This window comes from Physeter macrocephalus, chromosome 1 (assembly GCF_002837175.3).
Source record: "Physeter macrocephalus isolate SW-GA chromosome 1, ASM283717v5, whole genome shotgun sequence".
Taxonomy (NCBI): domain Eukaryota; kingdom Metazoa; phylum Chordata; class Mammalia; order Artiodactyla; family Physeteridae; genus Physeter; species Physeter macrocephalus.
Genome location: NC_041214.2, coordinates 76730675 through 76747463, shown reverse-complemented (window position 1 = coordinate 76747463; position 16789 = coordinate 76730675). Strand labels below are relative to the sequence as shown.

The following is a 16789-nucleotide window of genomic DNA, read 5'->3' as shown; positions in this document are numbered from 1 at the left end:
TCTCCCGTTGCGGAGCACAGGCTCCAGACGCGCAGGCTCAGCGGCCATGGCTCACGGGCCCAGCCGCTCCGCGGCATGCGGGATCCTCCCAGACCGGGGCACGAACCCATGTCCCCTGCATCGGCAGGTGGACTCTCAACCACTGTGCCACCAGGGAAGCCCAAGATCGTTAGTTTTTAACGATCAAGGGCCAGCATTGTGGCCAGGCTTAGATCACAAAATGGCTTAGGCCAAAAATGGCTTCTTTTATGTCCAGAAAGCCAGGCTTGCTTGGTTTTCTTTCTCCGGTGATCCCCTACCTTACCTGCTTATAGTAACATCCATCACAGTGTCATAGAAAGCACTGGTTTAGGACTTTGATGGGCAAATACCTCACACAGGGCAGGTGCTCAGCCAAGACATCTTTAGTTGATTTGAGTTGTTCCTAGAGGAATAAGAGATAGGGGTCCGAGCTTTGTCTGCCCTTGGCTTAGAATTCTAAAAAGGAAACGGGGAGCCCCATGGCCTGGGTGGTGATGGTGGCTGGAGTCATAAGCGGGCCATCTCTGAAGGTACGACTTGAGGGTGGGCTACCACAGGATCAGACAGTCTGCATGGGGACTTCCCTCTAAGTGGGAACCATGTGGCCTACCTCCACCATCTTGCTGGGGAGCCCACACCTCACAGTGTAACACTGAGGGCCTTGGCCAAGCAATGAGGAGGGGGTTAGTGCCCTGGGGCCTCCGTTCCAGGTCCTGGACCTGCCATCCCTGGAATCTGATTGCAGTCTGGCCCTGTGTGCTGTGTGTGTCTGTCTTCCAGGAGCCACATTCCACCCTCAGGAGCCAGAGGGAGGGGAGAAAGTTTGTCAAAGTTCAACACACTTAGGAATGTTGACCAGGCAAGTCTCCCATTAGGGGAATAAATTTCTGTGTCTTAAAGAAAAGGCTTCAAATGCTATATCTGATTTTGAGGAGGCTCTGAGAAACATTCCTACATAGCCAAGACACCCAGAATGTAGCTGGACCCGAATGAAATGTGGTCAGTGGGTCACAAGACAGATGACCGACCCATCTTTCTATCCTACGACAATCTCCCAAACCAGAGTCACCATCACAGCCACTGCCCAATTCCCTGCATCTGTGCAAAAGCTTCTACTAAAACCCTCACACCTGCCAGCACCACTCACCCCAGCCATCCCCAGAACACCATCCTCATGTGCCCAAACCACCGAAACCATCTGAGTTAACTCAAAGGCTGCAACGGTGTACTAGGTTACATGTGAGATATTCCAAGGTCCCCACACAGCAGTGGGGGAGAGAAGGGGGTAAAGCAGAAGTCTAGATGTGTGTGGAAGGACCACCATGGAGGAGCTCTCATGCAGCGGACACTGGTGTGCTCACACAGAGGAAAATGAGCCATGGGACTGGCCTGGGGGGCCACCAGGTCCTTCTGTTAGTAAGTCCACATTACCTAATGGCACCTTGGGACTCTGAGCAATCGGGTGACACTGTTGGAGAAACCCAAAGAAAGGGAGACATGACACCTGCCCTTAGGACCTTGTCATATTGTGGAAGAGATGGAGTGGACACCCACGTAGTTAACAGAGCCAAGGCAAGAACAAGGCAAGGACCACTGTGGGAGAGGGTTGGGGTGTTTGGAGGTAGTGGATAGAGACCGGTGAGGTTGGCTAGAGAAGCATTTCGAGAAGTGTAGGCTCTTAAGCAACAATTTGAGGAAGAAGGAACATGACATGTTGGAGAGGGGAAGGCAACTTATAAAAAGCGGAAGCCAGCAGTTTTGTGGAAATTGCAGCAGTAACAGTATTTGTACCAGCATGTACATTATCCACAAGCACTTTCATCTCACGTTGTCTCAGCTCATCCTCCTAACAGCCCTGTGAGGGGAGCATTCTTGTCATCACATCCAGGTGAGAGAGACCTTGAAGATAGATGGAACTTCTAGAGGAGGAGACATGGGGGAAGGGCCTCCAGGCAGAGGGAACTACATGAGCAAATGCATAGAGATGGGGAAGGACTGACTGTGTGGCTGGAGAGATTAGTACAGGGTTTCCACATGGAGAGTGAAGTCTGAGAACTATTCATCAATTGATGGACCATTCATCATTTTCGGCCGTTATGAATGATGCTGCTATGAACACTTGTGTACACATTTTGGTATGAACATATGTTTTCATTTCTCTTGGGTATATACCTAGGAGTGGAACCACTGGATCATGTGCTAATTCTGTGATTAACCATTTGAGGAACTGCTAGGTTGTTTCCAAAGCAGCTGCACCATTTTACATTTTCTACGGGATTTCTTGCCCTCCAGCTTCTAATTGGATTTGACCAATAGGAGGCACATTACATTACAAACATCAGAGGGTAGAGCAGAGTGAGGAGGAGGTATTTATTTTCTGCAGGATTGCCATAAACCAGCTGCATCTCACTACTGAAGGCCAGAGCTCATGTCAATGATCCACCAAGAGTCTCTGGTGGGTCTCCACCAAACTAGGGGCTCCCGGCTCCTCTGCTGATGTCTCTGTCCCTTGGCTTTTTAAAACAATTGTGGTAAAATAGACACAATATAAAGCTTACCATTTTAATCTTTTTTTTTTTTTGGCCACACCGTGCAGCTTGCAGGATCTTAGTTTCCCGACCGGGGATCCAACCTGGGGCCCCTGCAGTGCAAGCAAGGAGTCCTAACCACTGGACCGCCAGGGAATTTCCCACATTTTAATCTTTTTTAAGTGTACAGTTGAGTGGCATTAAGTGCGTTCACATTGTTGTGTAGCCATCACCCTCATCCATCTCCAGAGCTTTTCCATCTTTCTGAACTGAAACTCCACACTGTTAACCGATGCCCCTCTCCTCTCTCAGCCTTGAGTGGGCAGGGCTCCCCCGTGTGACTACCCTGGAGCACTGCACCGTGCCTTGTGGTTCCACTAACTCCTGCCCACACACCTTTGTAAATCTCTCTTAAACTATCTTCAGTGTACTCAACTCGAGTGTACCATTTATCTTCCGCCACACCTGATACAACAACTGTCTGAGGCAGTGCCTAAAATTATCATCACCATTGTACAAATGAGAAAACCAAGGCAGGGGGAGGCTGAATAACTTGCCCAAGGTCGTCACCTAGTAAGGGGAGAACTAGGATTTCGACTCAGCAATCTGGCTCCAGGACAGCTGAGATAAAAGCAAAGCCTACAGAATGTGACAACTGACAAACACGAGGATCCCGGGCAGGTGAAGAGTTCAAGCTGACCAGAGGCTGGAGCGGGGATTGGGGTGACTGGGAGGCTGGTGAGGCCTCCAGAGAGACGGTTTAGCACGTGGGCAGAGGGAGCAGGAAAGATGAGCCCAGTCTGCATCATGCTGAGCCAGAATAGCATATCCCGAGGGGAGACACCGCCTCTGCCAGTGGCTGCCCCATCCCTCGCCGAGCTGACCCAGGCGGTCAGCTGAGACTCGCAGGAAGAGGCTGAGAGGACCTTGACTGGGGTTGAGCTCCATGGGCCAGAGGTGAGGCTGCTCTGGGAATGAAGCTGTCCCAACCTGTCCCAGGCTGGGGCCCTGTGGCCCTGCTGAGTAGCCGGGCCTGGGTGTGACTGGCGTGACCAAGTGGATTTACTCCATTGTGAGAAGACTCCTGGGATTGCCTCCCAACATGACACTGCCTGATTGTGCTGGGATAACAGCGGAGGTCAGATGGCGCTGGAGGGGAGGGTGGACGAACAGAGCTAAAGAGAAGGCTGGAGCGCACTGGCAACCCAGGGCTGGAGGCAAAGGGGTGAGGGACGTGCAGGCCCGAGATGTTCTCCCTGCTCAGCGGGCTGGCTTTACTGGCTGTCTCTTTCCTGCTCCTGAAACTTGGCACCATCTACTGGGAAAGGAGCCACCTTCCTCCCGGTCCTTTCCCCTTCCCCATCCTTGGAAACCTATGGCAACTAAGCTTTCAGCTGCACCCAGAGACACTTCTCCAGGTAGGGAATCCGTCCTGAGTTGGAGGCCCTCTGGAGGGGTGGGCACACGGACCCTCCCTCTCAGCCCAGGGACACTAGAAGCAAGGAACTGGGCTCAGACACGCGTGGGGGGGTGAATCCTGCACCTGCCACTCACTTGCTCTATGACCTCGAGCCTCAGTTTTCTCATCTGTCAAATGCAGGGTTGTTGGGGGATTGCAAACATTGAATGTAAAAACTTTGCACAGGGACGTCCCTGGCGGTCCAGTGGCTAAGGCTCCACGCTCCCAATGCAGGGGGCGTGGGTTCGATCCCTGGTCAGGGAAATGGATCCCACGTGCCGCAACTAAGAGTTCACATGCCACAACTGAGATTGGAGCAACCGAATAAATAAATAAATAAATATTTAAAAGACCAAAAAAAAACAACTTTGCACAGAGGTCACCCAAGAGGATTCTGCGGCAGAGCTCCACTGCCAATGCAATGAGGTGGAGAAAACTAACAGGACTCTGCTCCAGGAGAGCACTGTTTATGGTTGGAAGGAATTTTCTGAAAAGCCACTTGGGATGGGAACTGGGGAGAATGGCATCCCCGAGGGCACACTCAAGTAGCACTGCTACACCAAGCCTCCTTCTAGGGTGGGTGGATCCCAGCAGTGGGAGGGTTTTGTTGCCCTGAGTGGGGGGTTTGAAATCCGGGCCAGAGCTGAATTACTGCTGAGAATTGGAGGGCAGGAGACAATTCCCTTCCCCATGACAATGCTCAGCTCTCATCAATGTTGACTAAGTATTTTATAAAATTCTGGATGAAGATTCTAGATGACCATGATCCCCAAGGCTCCTCATGTAGTAGGAAAAGCACTGCACTGAGGGTCGGGAGACCTGGGTGTGAAGCCCTGGTCTTTTGCTTTCTTTTTTGGCATCCATTTTCTTTCTTTGTTTTTCTTTTTCTTTTTTTGGCCACACCATGAAGCTTATGGTATCTTCATTCCCCGACCAGGGATTGAACCCGCGCCCCTGGCAGTGAGAGCGCCAACTCCTAACCACTGGACCGCCAGGAAATTCCCTGGCCTCCATTTTCATAAACTAGAGATAATGATACCTACCTCGCACACTTATACTGAAAATGCACTCAAGTAATATATGTAAAGGCCACGCTGGACACTGAGCCCTGAAGAAAGTATAGTTATAATTGACTATCATCTGTAAAATGGGTAGAGCATACCCACCTCCCAGGATTGTTGGGGTCCAAACCAGACGCCGTGTGTGTAAGTGCTGGGCCCTGACTATTCTAGGCGCTCAGGGAGCCTGTGATGTGACCCCAGCTGGCACTAGTGCTGGCTGTGGGAACCCAGGGTTTGGCTTGTCTGACGAATGGGGTGGCCGGTGCTCTGAGAAGGTGCACCCTGAGGTAAGTGTTGGGTGTGAGAAGGTGGAGATTCATGCCAAGAGGAAGGTGCCCGGGAATGGGGCCAGCTGAGCTTTCTCTGCAGCCCTGGGACCCTGTCTCTCCGCAGCTGGCCCAGGCTCACGGCAACGTGTTCACCGTGTGGGTGGGCCCGACGCCCGTGGTGGTGCTGAGCGGCTTCCGGGTGGTGAAGGAAGCCCTGGTCTCCAACTCGGAGCAGCTCTCAGGCCGGCCCCTCACCCCGCTCTTCCGGGACCTGTTTGGAGAAAGAGGCAAAGCTGCCCTCTCTGCTGGGAACGGGGTGGCTGGATGGTGACTGCACTCAGGAGTCCGCTGAGGTGACCCAGAACTGTTAACAGAGAGGAGTCTGCCCAGAGGACTCGGGTCTCCTCAAACACCGCTGTGTGAAGGGAGGGGGGAGCATGGGAAGGAACCAGCTCTGGGGGGTCAAAAAGACCTGGGTCGGGCTTCCCTGGTGGCGCAGTGGTTGAGAGTCCGCCTGCCGATGCAGGGGACGCGGGTTCGTGCCCCGGTCCGGGAAGATCCCACATGCCGCTGAGCCTGCACGTCCGGAGCCTGTGCTCCGCAACGGGAGAGGCCACAGCAGTGAGAGGCCCGCGTACCGCACAAAAAAAAAAAAAAACAAAAAAACACCTGGGTCAAGTCTCAGCTGTGCCCCTGCCAGCTCTGTGACCAGGCGAGGCAGCCTCACTCTCCGTCCCTCAGTGTGCTCATCTGTCAGATGGGGATAGTGACTGCTCCCGCCTCCCCGGGATGTGGGGGAGATTAAGTGAGCCCTACGGCCAAGAGTGCCCAGGACAGTGCCTGGCTCAGCAAATGCCCTTCCCCCCGCTTCCTCCCCTCCAGGCTTCGTCCTCCCTTCCCTTCTTTATCTCCTCCTCCATTTCTTGTGAGGACTCTGAAAGGCAAAATCAGATTGGCAGCTTGGGAGGAGGGCATAGCTGAGCCCACCTTGATGGCACCAGGCTCACGGACCACATGACCGCCAAATGCCCCTCGGTCAGAGCACCAGCCCCGAGCTGATTGGGAAGGCTGCCCAGGGGTCTGCTCTCCCTGCCTGAGTGAGAGCCAGGTGGCCCTGGCCTGGGAGACTGGGACGGGCTGCTGACTGTCCCCCAACCCGGACCCAGGGGTCATCTGCAGCAATGGGCACACGTGGAGGCAGCAGAGACGCTTCTGCCTGGCAACGCTTCGGGAGCTAGGCCTAGGCAAGTGGCACTGGAGCTGCAGTTGCAGGGAGAGGCGGCAGAGCTGGCAGAGGCCTTCCACCAGGAACAGGGTAAGGAGCGGGCTGGGGCAGGCCCACCCTAATCCCTCCACAACGAACATGCACACTCCTGCAAAGAGGCTGAGCCCTCGGTGTGTGTGTGTGTGTGTGTGTAAAGGGGTGGACCCTTTGCGGGTCCAGTAGGGGATTTGTGCTACATCAATAAATCAGGAGTTTCTGTAAGGTGGGCAAGTGGGCAGACAGAGGCCCAGGAACGTCCACTCCATTGAGAAGCCTGAAGCCCTTCTCTACAGGTGGGGAAATGTCCTCTTTCAACATCTCGAGCCTTTTACACCACAGACCCTTTGCACATGCTGTTCCCCCTCTTGAATGTCCTAATCCACTCTCCTTCCCTCCCTGTGAGAAACCACTGTTCCTTTCAGACCTGGCTGACATCACCTGCCTAAGAAGACCTCCCCAAATCCCAGGCACAGCTGGTCCCTGCATCCTTTGTTCCCAGCTGGGACATACCTGTCCCACGTTCTAGTGTGTTTAAATGGGTCTGTCTTCCCACACCTCTCGCTGCAAACCCAGCGCCTGTCACCAAGCCTGGCTCACAGAAGTTGCTCCGTAAGCATTTGCTGAGTGAATGACTGAAGACTGGGAATGAATGAGTGATGCAATGAGTGACCGTATACAGACTGGATGAACACTCAGGGCAGTGCTCTTTTCGCCTCCTCACCCTGAGCCCTGCCCCTCTGCTCTCAGGTAGACCCTTCGACCCTCGGGTACACATTGTCACGTCCACGGCCAGAGTCATTGGGGCCCTCGTGTTTGGCCGCTGCTTCCTCTTGGAGGAGCCCTTCTTCCAGGAACTGATTCAAGCCATCGACTTTGGCCTGGCCTTTGTCAGCACCATTTGGCGCAGGGTAAGCTGGCCCTCGGGGAGGCAGATGTGTCGACCATTGGACAGCTGGGGGCCCAGGGCAGGCAGTGGCCTCAGCCAGGGCATAGCAGGGAGGGTGTCAGGTAGGCAGGAGGAAGGCCACGGGGCCTGATTCTGGGTTCCTCAGGCAGCCTCTGCTCAGCAAAATGACAATTCACAGCATCAAATTTCCTTTATTGTGGTTGAGCATGGAAGTGTGGGCAGGGAGTAAGAGACAGGTTAAACCCCCTTAAATACAGCTATCTGGGCCTGCGACATCCTAGCTGAGCCCTGGGTCCAGTCTCTGCTACTACTGCTTTCATTACTGTCTAGATTACTTTGGGAGTGTGGAGAATTTCCAGATGACGAGCGGTCCTGGGATGCCCATGTCAGAGTTTCCAGACCACTTTGGTGCCCCCAGCACCATTCTGAGCTGCCCTGACTCAGGGTCAGCACCTGAGCAGCCCCTGGGCGGGCCTCTTCCCCCATAGCTGTATGATCTGTTCCCCTGGGCCTTCCGTCACCGCCCAGGCCCCCACCAGGAGATGTTTAGGTACCAGAAGGCTGTGCGAGGCTATATCTGCCGGGAGATCAGCAGACACAAACTCAGGACACCTGAGGCCCCCAAGGACTTCATCAGCTGCTACCTGGCCCAGATCACTAAGGTGGGCCTGAAACAGCTGCAGACGGAGGGAGGGAGGGACGGAGGGGGCTGTCTTCCCGGCTGCATCTGATTTCAAGGCCACGGCCTCAGTTCCTCATCCTGGCCTCAGTTTTTCAGAGCACGCTGAAGCAGCAGCCGTTTGGGTTTTTCCCTCCCTATCTTTTCCCAGGCCAGTGCTGTCTCCTGCAGACATGGGTAGGGTGGGAAGCAGGGGACCTGGCTGATGTCAGGGCAGTTCCCCCCTCAAAAGTCAGTGCAGTCCTGGGACTCAGGCCCTTCTGACCCCAGAGGAGTTCTGGTCCCACAAGTTTAGGGACAGGCCAGGCCTCAGTCAGGGAGATGCCAGGGCTCTGTGAGAGGAGAGCTTCAGACTCAGAGCTGATCTCCCCACCACTCATCCCCCACCCACCAGGCCACGGACGACCCTGTCTCCACATTCAATGAAGAAAACCTGATCCAGGTGGTGGTCGACCTGTTTCTGGGAGGCACCGACACCACGGCCACTACCCTGTGCTGGGCACTCATCTACATGGTCCAGCATGGAGCCATCCAGGGTAAGGGGGCCGTGGTTACACCCCGCTGACTGCCCCATGCCCATTACCCCTGCTGTGGGCTTCTGGGCTGAAGGAACCTGTCCCCATCACTGTCTTCGGTCTGCAGCCCCAGGGGTGGGTCCTGCTCTCACTGCTGTGGTGTAGGAGGTGTTCATGGCTTTGAATCAGATGGAGGGGCTGAGGGGTGGGGACTTCTAGTCCCACCCTGCTACTTACTGAGTGATCCTGGGTAAGTAATTCAACCACTTAGGAACAGTGTGAAATGAGGCAACATTATTTCACCCATTCAGTAATGATCCAGCACCTACTAAGTGCCAGGCCCTGTGTCAATGTCCACTCAAGATCACAAAGGAAAAAAAGGTGGCTAGAGTTCTCTCAGGGACAAACTGGCCATGACCTAAGTTCAAATCCTGGTTCCACTAGTTTTGTGACCTTCAGAAAAGTACCTGTCCTGTCACAGCCTCAGTTTTCTTGTCTGTAAAGTGGAGAAAACAGTTCCTACCCCATAGGACTCTTTGTATATAGAAGAGTTGGCACATAGTGGGTGCTCAAATCTGGGTCCTAGCCCTTCCCTCAAGTCCCCCCTTGGAGGAGCAAATCCTGCAAAATCTTGTTCACAAGCTCTGCCTCAGAGAGGGACTGCCACCGTTGAGACCAGGGGTGTCTGAGTGGGGTAGGGCCACCTAGGGGCAATGAACCTCGGCGACTGTCTCTGGGTGGGGACGAGGACGGTGGGGCGTGGTGGGGAGGTCGGGCTGCAGCCCCTCCCGGGACCCACGCGGAGCCGCCTGCAGAGAGAGTGCAGCGGGAGCTGGATGAGGTGCTGGGCACCTCCCGGGCCGTCCGCTACGAGGACCGCAAGCGACTGCCCTACACCCGCGCCGTCCTCCACGAGGTGCAGCGCCTCAGCAGCGTTGTGACCGCAGGTGCCGTGCGCCAGTGCGTGACCTCCACCCGTGTGCACAGCCACCCCATGCCCAAGGTAGGAGGCCCCAGTGTGACCTCATGCCCGATCCAGTGCCTGCAGAAAGCACCCTTCTCTGGGCTGCCTGCCCAGCACAGCCACCTGCTACAGCTTCTGCCTGTCTGCCAACTCTCAGTCAATCATCTGTCCATCCATCCATTCATCTCTATCTATGGTATCCCAGATGGAGAGTTATGATTGTGAAAGAATATACTCAATTAGGGATATTTTTAAATCTTCTGTATTGTTCAGAAGTAACCCCTGCAGACATTTTAATGCACCTCTTTCCAATCTTTTTTGTCCACATATATTTTACATAGCTGTGATTATGTTGAATATATAACTCTGAATCCTTCATTTCACTTAACATATCATTCTGATTCTTCTACATTACTGGTTCCCAAACTTCTAGGTACACCAGAATCACCTACAGGGCTTGCTAAACCGTACATTGCTGGGAGCCATTCCCAGAGTATTGGGGGTGAGTCCTGAGAATCTGTCTTTCTAACAGGTTCCCAAGTGGTGTGGATGCTTTGGGTCCCGGGACCACATTTTGAAAACCACTGTTTCACATCACTCTAAATGGCTGCATAATGTTCCACCAAATGGATGTTTTGTAATTCTTAACGCTTATTGGTGAACATTTAGCCTATTTGCAATTTATGTGCCTTAGGCTTGGTCTGCATTTTGTGTTATATCCTTAGAACTGATTTCTAGTAGAAATGCCTGTCTCTTTTCTTTCATTTTATAACCAGGCTAAGAGAACAAGTACTGAATAAGGAGAGATAGAGGAATAAAGTTAAATCAAACTGTTTAGGTCAAGAACAGCCACTGTATATGTACATAAAACTTGAGTCTGAGCTCCCTCGATCAAGCCAAAAAAGGAAATCCCAATTAGGTCTGACTCTTATTACGTCGTAAAAGGAAGCATGCCTGTATCAGGAAAACGTTGTCTTATCACCCTTCAAGAAGTTATTATGAAGATCATCAATCATAATACCTTTTTGAGGGCCAGTGGACAATGTATTGGGTGGTGCTTTCAGTAGAAGTTTAAAGATACAGAAATATTCTTTCATATGGTAGCTTCTTCTTATCTTCAACCCATTTTAAACGATGAAAGTTTAACATGAATACATTTCTGCATGGAGTTAAAAAATAGAGTTCAGGTTTGTAGCTCTCTCATGATTCAGATTGAAACAGGTTTCTGTGCATGTTTCTGACATGAAATGGATAATAACATAATAATTCCTGCTCTTTGCGAAGCCTTACTGTGTGCTAAGGGCTTTGAGTCCACTACAGCATTCAGTCCTCACAATGACTGACTGACATGCAGATCCTAGATAAAAGATATTTATTGAATTAGTTGTCTGTCTCTCCTGCTATGTAATAAATTACCCCCAAACTTAGCAACTTACAAAAACAACACTTCTGTGGGCTAGAGATCTCGGTGTCTGTGGGTCAGGGATCTAGGTGCAGCTTAGCTGGATGCCTCTGATTCAAGGTCTCTCGTGATGTTATGATGAAGTTGTTGGCTGGGGCTGCAGTCTTATCGGAAGGCTCCATGGGGAGGTTCCACTATAAGAGCACTTGCATTGCTATCTTCAGGATTCAGTTTCTCCTGGGCTGTTGGCTGGAGGCCACCCTCAATTCCTTACCATTGGGCCTCTACACAGGGCAGCTCAAAACATAGCGGCTGACCTCCATTAGAGAGAGCAAGTGAGAAGACAGAAGCTACAGTCTTTTTGTATCCTAATCTCAGATGTGTTATCCCATCACTTTTGCCATATTCTATTTGCTAGAAGTGAGTCACTAGAGCCAGCCCACCCTCAAGGGGAGATGGTTTTACGGGGAGTGAATGCCAGGTATCAAGAATCATTTTGGGAGTGGGGTGCCATTTTAAAGGAAATGTAGCACAGGTGTGTAGGTGGCAAGGTTGCCATTTTAATGAAGATGAAACAGAGTCACTCATCTAGGTGCCCTATGCATGGAGGTGCGCTGTGTAAGAATTTCCTCAGAAAGGGACTTTGGCTCAGCACTGATGCTCCAGCCTGTCCCTGGTGGAAGCCTCAGTGGTACAAGGTGGTACACCATGAAAACAATGGGATAGAAGGTATGGGGGCCCAATTTTTTCCATCATGAGAATCTTTGTTCAACTCTTACAACCATGGTTCAAGCCAGACTTGACAGCAAGGGCCCTGCCAGGATGTGATTATTAAATTCTTATTAATTTGATCAGACTTGAGATTCCTGTCTCCATGCATTTTTTTCTTCATAATAACCCTGTCCTTTAGATGCTGTTGCTACTGTTATTCTTTTTTTTTTTAACAGATAGCTTAAGAGAGCTCAAGTAACTGCCCCAAACACATAGTTAGTAAGGTACTTAACTGAGTTTCGAATTCATGTCCCTCTGATTCCAAATTTTTGGCTCTACCATACTCCCTGCCGTTCATATTGCTCCAAAAATGCCTCTTTAGGAAGGTAAATGAATCAGCATGTTGGAATGAGGTGTTTTGCATTGTCTATTGGTCTGTCAGATTGGCTAATACTGAACAGTCCTTGGCAGTATTTGGCCATCAAGTTCAGAGGTTAGACAAATGTCTCCTTAATTGTGAGGATAGGACCATGTCATCAACTCATTTTGGTGTTATCCTGGTAGGAGGCCCCACGGCCTTGTTGTCCAAGAGTTGTTCCAAATTAGGTCAAGTTAAAAAGGAGGGAACTAAGGTTCAGCTCTGTTTTATGTCGTTTGGGATTAGAAATTTCCTTATTAATAGCCCATTCCTGCCAATTTGATTCTAGGAGGTGTTCTGTGATAAGAGCTCCAGGGAACCATTAAAAGCCTGAAATCAATACTGAGCTTTTCCAACTTGGGCGAGAGATGTTTCCTGAAAGTAGAATCAAAGCTTGACAGTAGATCATTAAATGTTACAGACTTTCCTAAACGGTTCTTAACCATTCCATCAGTCGAGTGACAGTGACAGCAGCAATGGTCCCTAATACAGAGGTGGCACTTCAAACCTGTCTCTCTTCAGACATTCTATTTGATTGTAAACTCCAAGCTGCCATTTACTGGGAAGACGTTGGGATAGAATCCCCAGGAGGTATCCAGCAGGCAGATGGCTCTATAATTTGGAGGAGAGGGAGGGTTGCCCTTGTTGTGTGCTGGGTAGGCTATGGTCTGAGCCTGTCCCACGAATTAATATCAGTTAATCACTTTGCAAGGAGTCCAGAACATTACCCAGAACAGGATATAAATAATTCTGGAGGGAAAAGAGCATCTTGCCAGGAGCCTCTGCATCTGAAGGTGATTATTAAGAACTATTGTCATGCAGAGGTTACTTCATCCCTGGTAGTGAAAATGGAGGGAAATTCCCAGGACTATAACTAGGAAACAAACAGCTCACTCAGGCAGCAGCAAGAACATGTGCTTCCCAATCCCTCTGATTAAAGCCACAGAGTAAAGAGGTCTGGGTGCCTGTCAGTCTGGATGGCTAAGGTCAGGCCCCTCCCTTAAGCCTTCAGTAGAGCAACTAAAAAAAAAAAAAAAAAAGAAGAAGAAGAAGAAAAAGAAAAGTGCCTTCTGAAAGTATTTGCATTGTCTGAAGTTCTGCATTCTTCACTGGCTTCTCTTTGGTGTGCAGGCTTCAATCTGCTGAGTTTTTAATTTTTAATTTCAAGATGCCTTTGTCAAAACTGAGAATCCTGTGGCCAGTTCTCTAGTCCCCACAGGGGTGACCAGTTTAATTCTCTGGTGTTGGTTAATGAGCCACAGGATATGAGGCCTTCCTCAGAACACCTGGAGCTGCACCTCCCAGGTCCCGGGTCCATAGCCAACCCCATCCTGGTTCCACTTTGGCTTCCTGGTCAGCCCAGGGCCCATGTGATAAGGAACAGAAGTCACCGACAGAGCCTTCGGCTCCTTTCTGCTCCCATCTGTTCAGTATGATTCTCTTTCCAGTTATTCACTTCTTTGAGGTAGAATGAGGGCTCGGGTTAGGTTAGGGTTAGAGGTCACTCTGTCCTCTCCCTGATCATAAGGATTGAAGTTTTCTGTCTCTTCTTCTCTCTGCCCTGTTACTCAGTCTTTCTTTCACTTTGTTTGTCTGCCATTCCATTTCTCCTCTCTCTCTTTCACACACACACACACACACACACACACACCGCCAGCATTCATTGCCCTATGCAGAACTTGGTCCCCTCCATTCATGCCCAATAGCCACTGGCCCTCTTCCTAGGAGGCAGAAGCTGAGTCTCTAGCCTGGGCCAGGAGTCTTTAGGATGGAGGTGAGTGCCCCTTAGCCAGGAGAGCATAATGCCCAACAACTTCACTGTCTGCTGAATCTCATTGAGGCCCCCTGGTCCCAGGTAACTCTCCTCTGCACACCGAGTGTTCTCTGAGCTCATATCAGCCCAGCATCAGGGCTGGGTGCTGGGCCAGCTGAGCTCCCTGAGCCATACCAGCTCCTCTCTGCAGAGCACCATCATCTTGCCCAACCTGGCCTCTGTGCTCTATGACCCTGAGTGTTGGGAGACCCCCCCAACAATTCAACCCTGGCCACTTCTGGGACAAGGATGGAAACTTCCTGGTCAATGAGGCCTTCCTGCCATTCTCTGCAGGTACTGGACACAGCACTGGGTCATGGGTGGTGGGTGTGACGGGCCAGGCACAGGGACAGCTGCCACCCTCTGACCTTTCCTTCTGCTTCCAGGGCATCGGGTGTGCCTAGGGGACCAGCTGGTTCAGATGGAGCTCTTCCTGATGTTTGCCACCCTCCTCAGGACCTTTTGGTTCCAACTGCCAGAGAGGAGCCCAGGGCTGAGGCTGGAGTACATCTTTGGGGGCACTCGGCAGCCCTGGCCCCAGAAGATCTGTGCCGTGCCCCGTCTGAACTGCCTCAAACCCAGGTCCTGGAGAGGAGGGCGTGTAGCCAATGGCAGGGGGCGGGGGCGGTCTGGAGACTTGTCCCCCACAGAGACCTTCCTTAGTCTCTTTCGGCTCCTGAAAAGTTGAAGAAGAACAGAGATTCACCAACTCAGCTGCCTGTGTTTCCCCCTAACACAGGCTCTGTTGAGTGACATTGGAGAGTAGACGTATTAAGGACTCTACAAAGGTGGCTGAGTTTTGGTAGCTCAGTTCTTAGGATTTTACAAGGTTAGTTAAGAGGTTCGGCCTTGAATCACTTCACGAGATTAATCTGGGGAATCAAGACTCACAAGGTGGCAGCTAAAGAGGTTCAGAGGGAGAGGCATTTGAGAAAAACTATAAATACAGTAATGCATCCAAATATTATCCATGCTGGCCCCTGATAATCCCAAAACTGGGAAGCTTATTTTCTGTCCTCTGCTGCCCTCTACTGACTGGATGCAAGAAGTGCAGGTCCCTGCCAACACAGGACAGGGAAAGATCTTCCCGAGTCTCTGTATCAGGCAAAGCCAGGAAATTAGGACGCCCCAAGGTTTGAAACACCGTGTCTCCAGACAAGTCTTGCTTATTAAAAAAGAATAACTTGTATTAAGGAAATTCAAATTAAAATCAAAATGAGATACCACTACACACCTATTTGAATTGCTGAAAACAAAGTCCTGAGCCCAAGTACTGGAATTCTCACACAGTGCTGATGGGAATGTAAAACGGTACAACCACACTGGAAAACAGTTTGGGAATTCCTGGTACAATTAACATTATACCATACAACCCAGCTGTCTCACTTCTGGCATTTAACTAAAAAAGATGAAAATATATATTCATAACAAACCATACTATCTGATTCCATTTCTGTGATATTTGAAATGACAAAACTATAGGACATAAAACGTAACTGGTGGCAAGGTCTAGGAGTAGGGTTATGGGTTGACTATAAAGGGACACAAGGGAACTTTCTGGAATGATGGAAATGTTCTGTATCTTGATTGTGGTGATGGTTACACAACTGTATGTGTTTGTCAAAAATCATTGAACTGTATACTTAAAAAGGTGAATGTTATTGTGTATAAATCATATCTCAGTGAATCTGACTTCTAAGAAAGAAATGTCTTACCTTTCTCCTTTGAGTTATTTAAAAGATGTACCTATGAATTGTAAACAAATAGAACAAAGCACAGATGTAGAAAACAAACTTATGGTTACCAGGGGGTAAGGACAGGGGAAGGGATAAATTGGGAGATTGGGATTGACATATACATACTACTATATGTAAAATAGATAACTAATAAGAACCTGCTGTATAGCACAGGGAACTCTACTCAGTACTTTGTAATGGCCTGTATGGGAAAAGAATCTAAAAAAAAAAAAAGCGTGGATATATGTATATGTATAACTGATTCACTTTGCTATACACCTGAAACTAACACAACATTGTAAATCAACTATACTCCAATAAAAATTAAAACAAACAAACAAAGGGTGTCACTCATCATCCCCTTATACAAAGGGTTAAGTCGCAACCCACTTACCAGTGGTAGTGTAGTCACCCATGACAGTGCACTCTGAGGGGAATTCAGGATGGAAAAAACAGGACGAAGCATTCTGTATTTTGGGTATAAAGGCCCCTAGATAGTTAAGATGCTTACCTCAGGAAGAATTTCAATGACCCCCAGATTCTTGCATTTTCCTATGCATAGATAGATAAGCACTAAAATCATTAACTTTGTGATTAGCAGTAACATTTTTCATGCTTAACTACATGTATTTTCTACCAAAAAATTCATATACATACTGGCCCCTCCCCTACCTCTTTGGAGCAGTTCCTCAGGGCTCTCTGAGAGGCTGTCTCCCGAGCTACAGTCCTCAGTACAGTCCCTGAATAAAACTGAAACTCACTGCTCTTAAGTTGTGTGTATTTTCAGTGGACAGAATGAACCAACATTTCTAATTAGTAGGATATCAGTCATCACTGTGATGAAATAAAATTCATATTTTATGGCAAGACAAGAAAAAATTTAAACAAAAATTTTCTTTGCCGGTTTGGGCCTCCTCCCTCCCCTTTAGTGTGTGTCGTGCATCTGCGTTAACCAGACCTCCTTAGGAGATAACCTTCCTTCTTAATCTCGTAAGGGGCCATGATGACACATGGCCACTACTCGCTTTATACGTGCAGATCT

The 16789-nt window shown here is 50.0% G+C and overlaps 1 protein-coding gene across 1 annotated transcript; it reads left to right on the top strand.

Moving 5' to 3' along the window:
* The first annotated feature begins 5411 nt into the window (after positions 1 to 5411).
* On the top strand, positions 5412 to 14699 carry LOC102978612 (cytochrome P450 2C31-like). The gene is given in 8 exon segments (XM_007119925.2): positions 5412 to 5625; positions 7350 to 7510; positions 7998 to 8171; positions 8583 to 8724; positions 9519 to 9706; positions 14163 to 14222; positions 14224 to 14305; positions 14398 to 14699. Coding segments are annotated over 8 exon segments (1323 nt in total).
* Positions 14700 to 16789: the final 2090 nt, after the last annotated feature.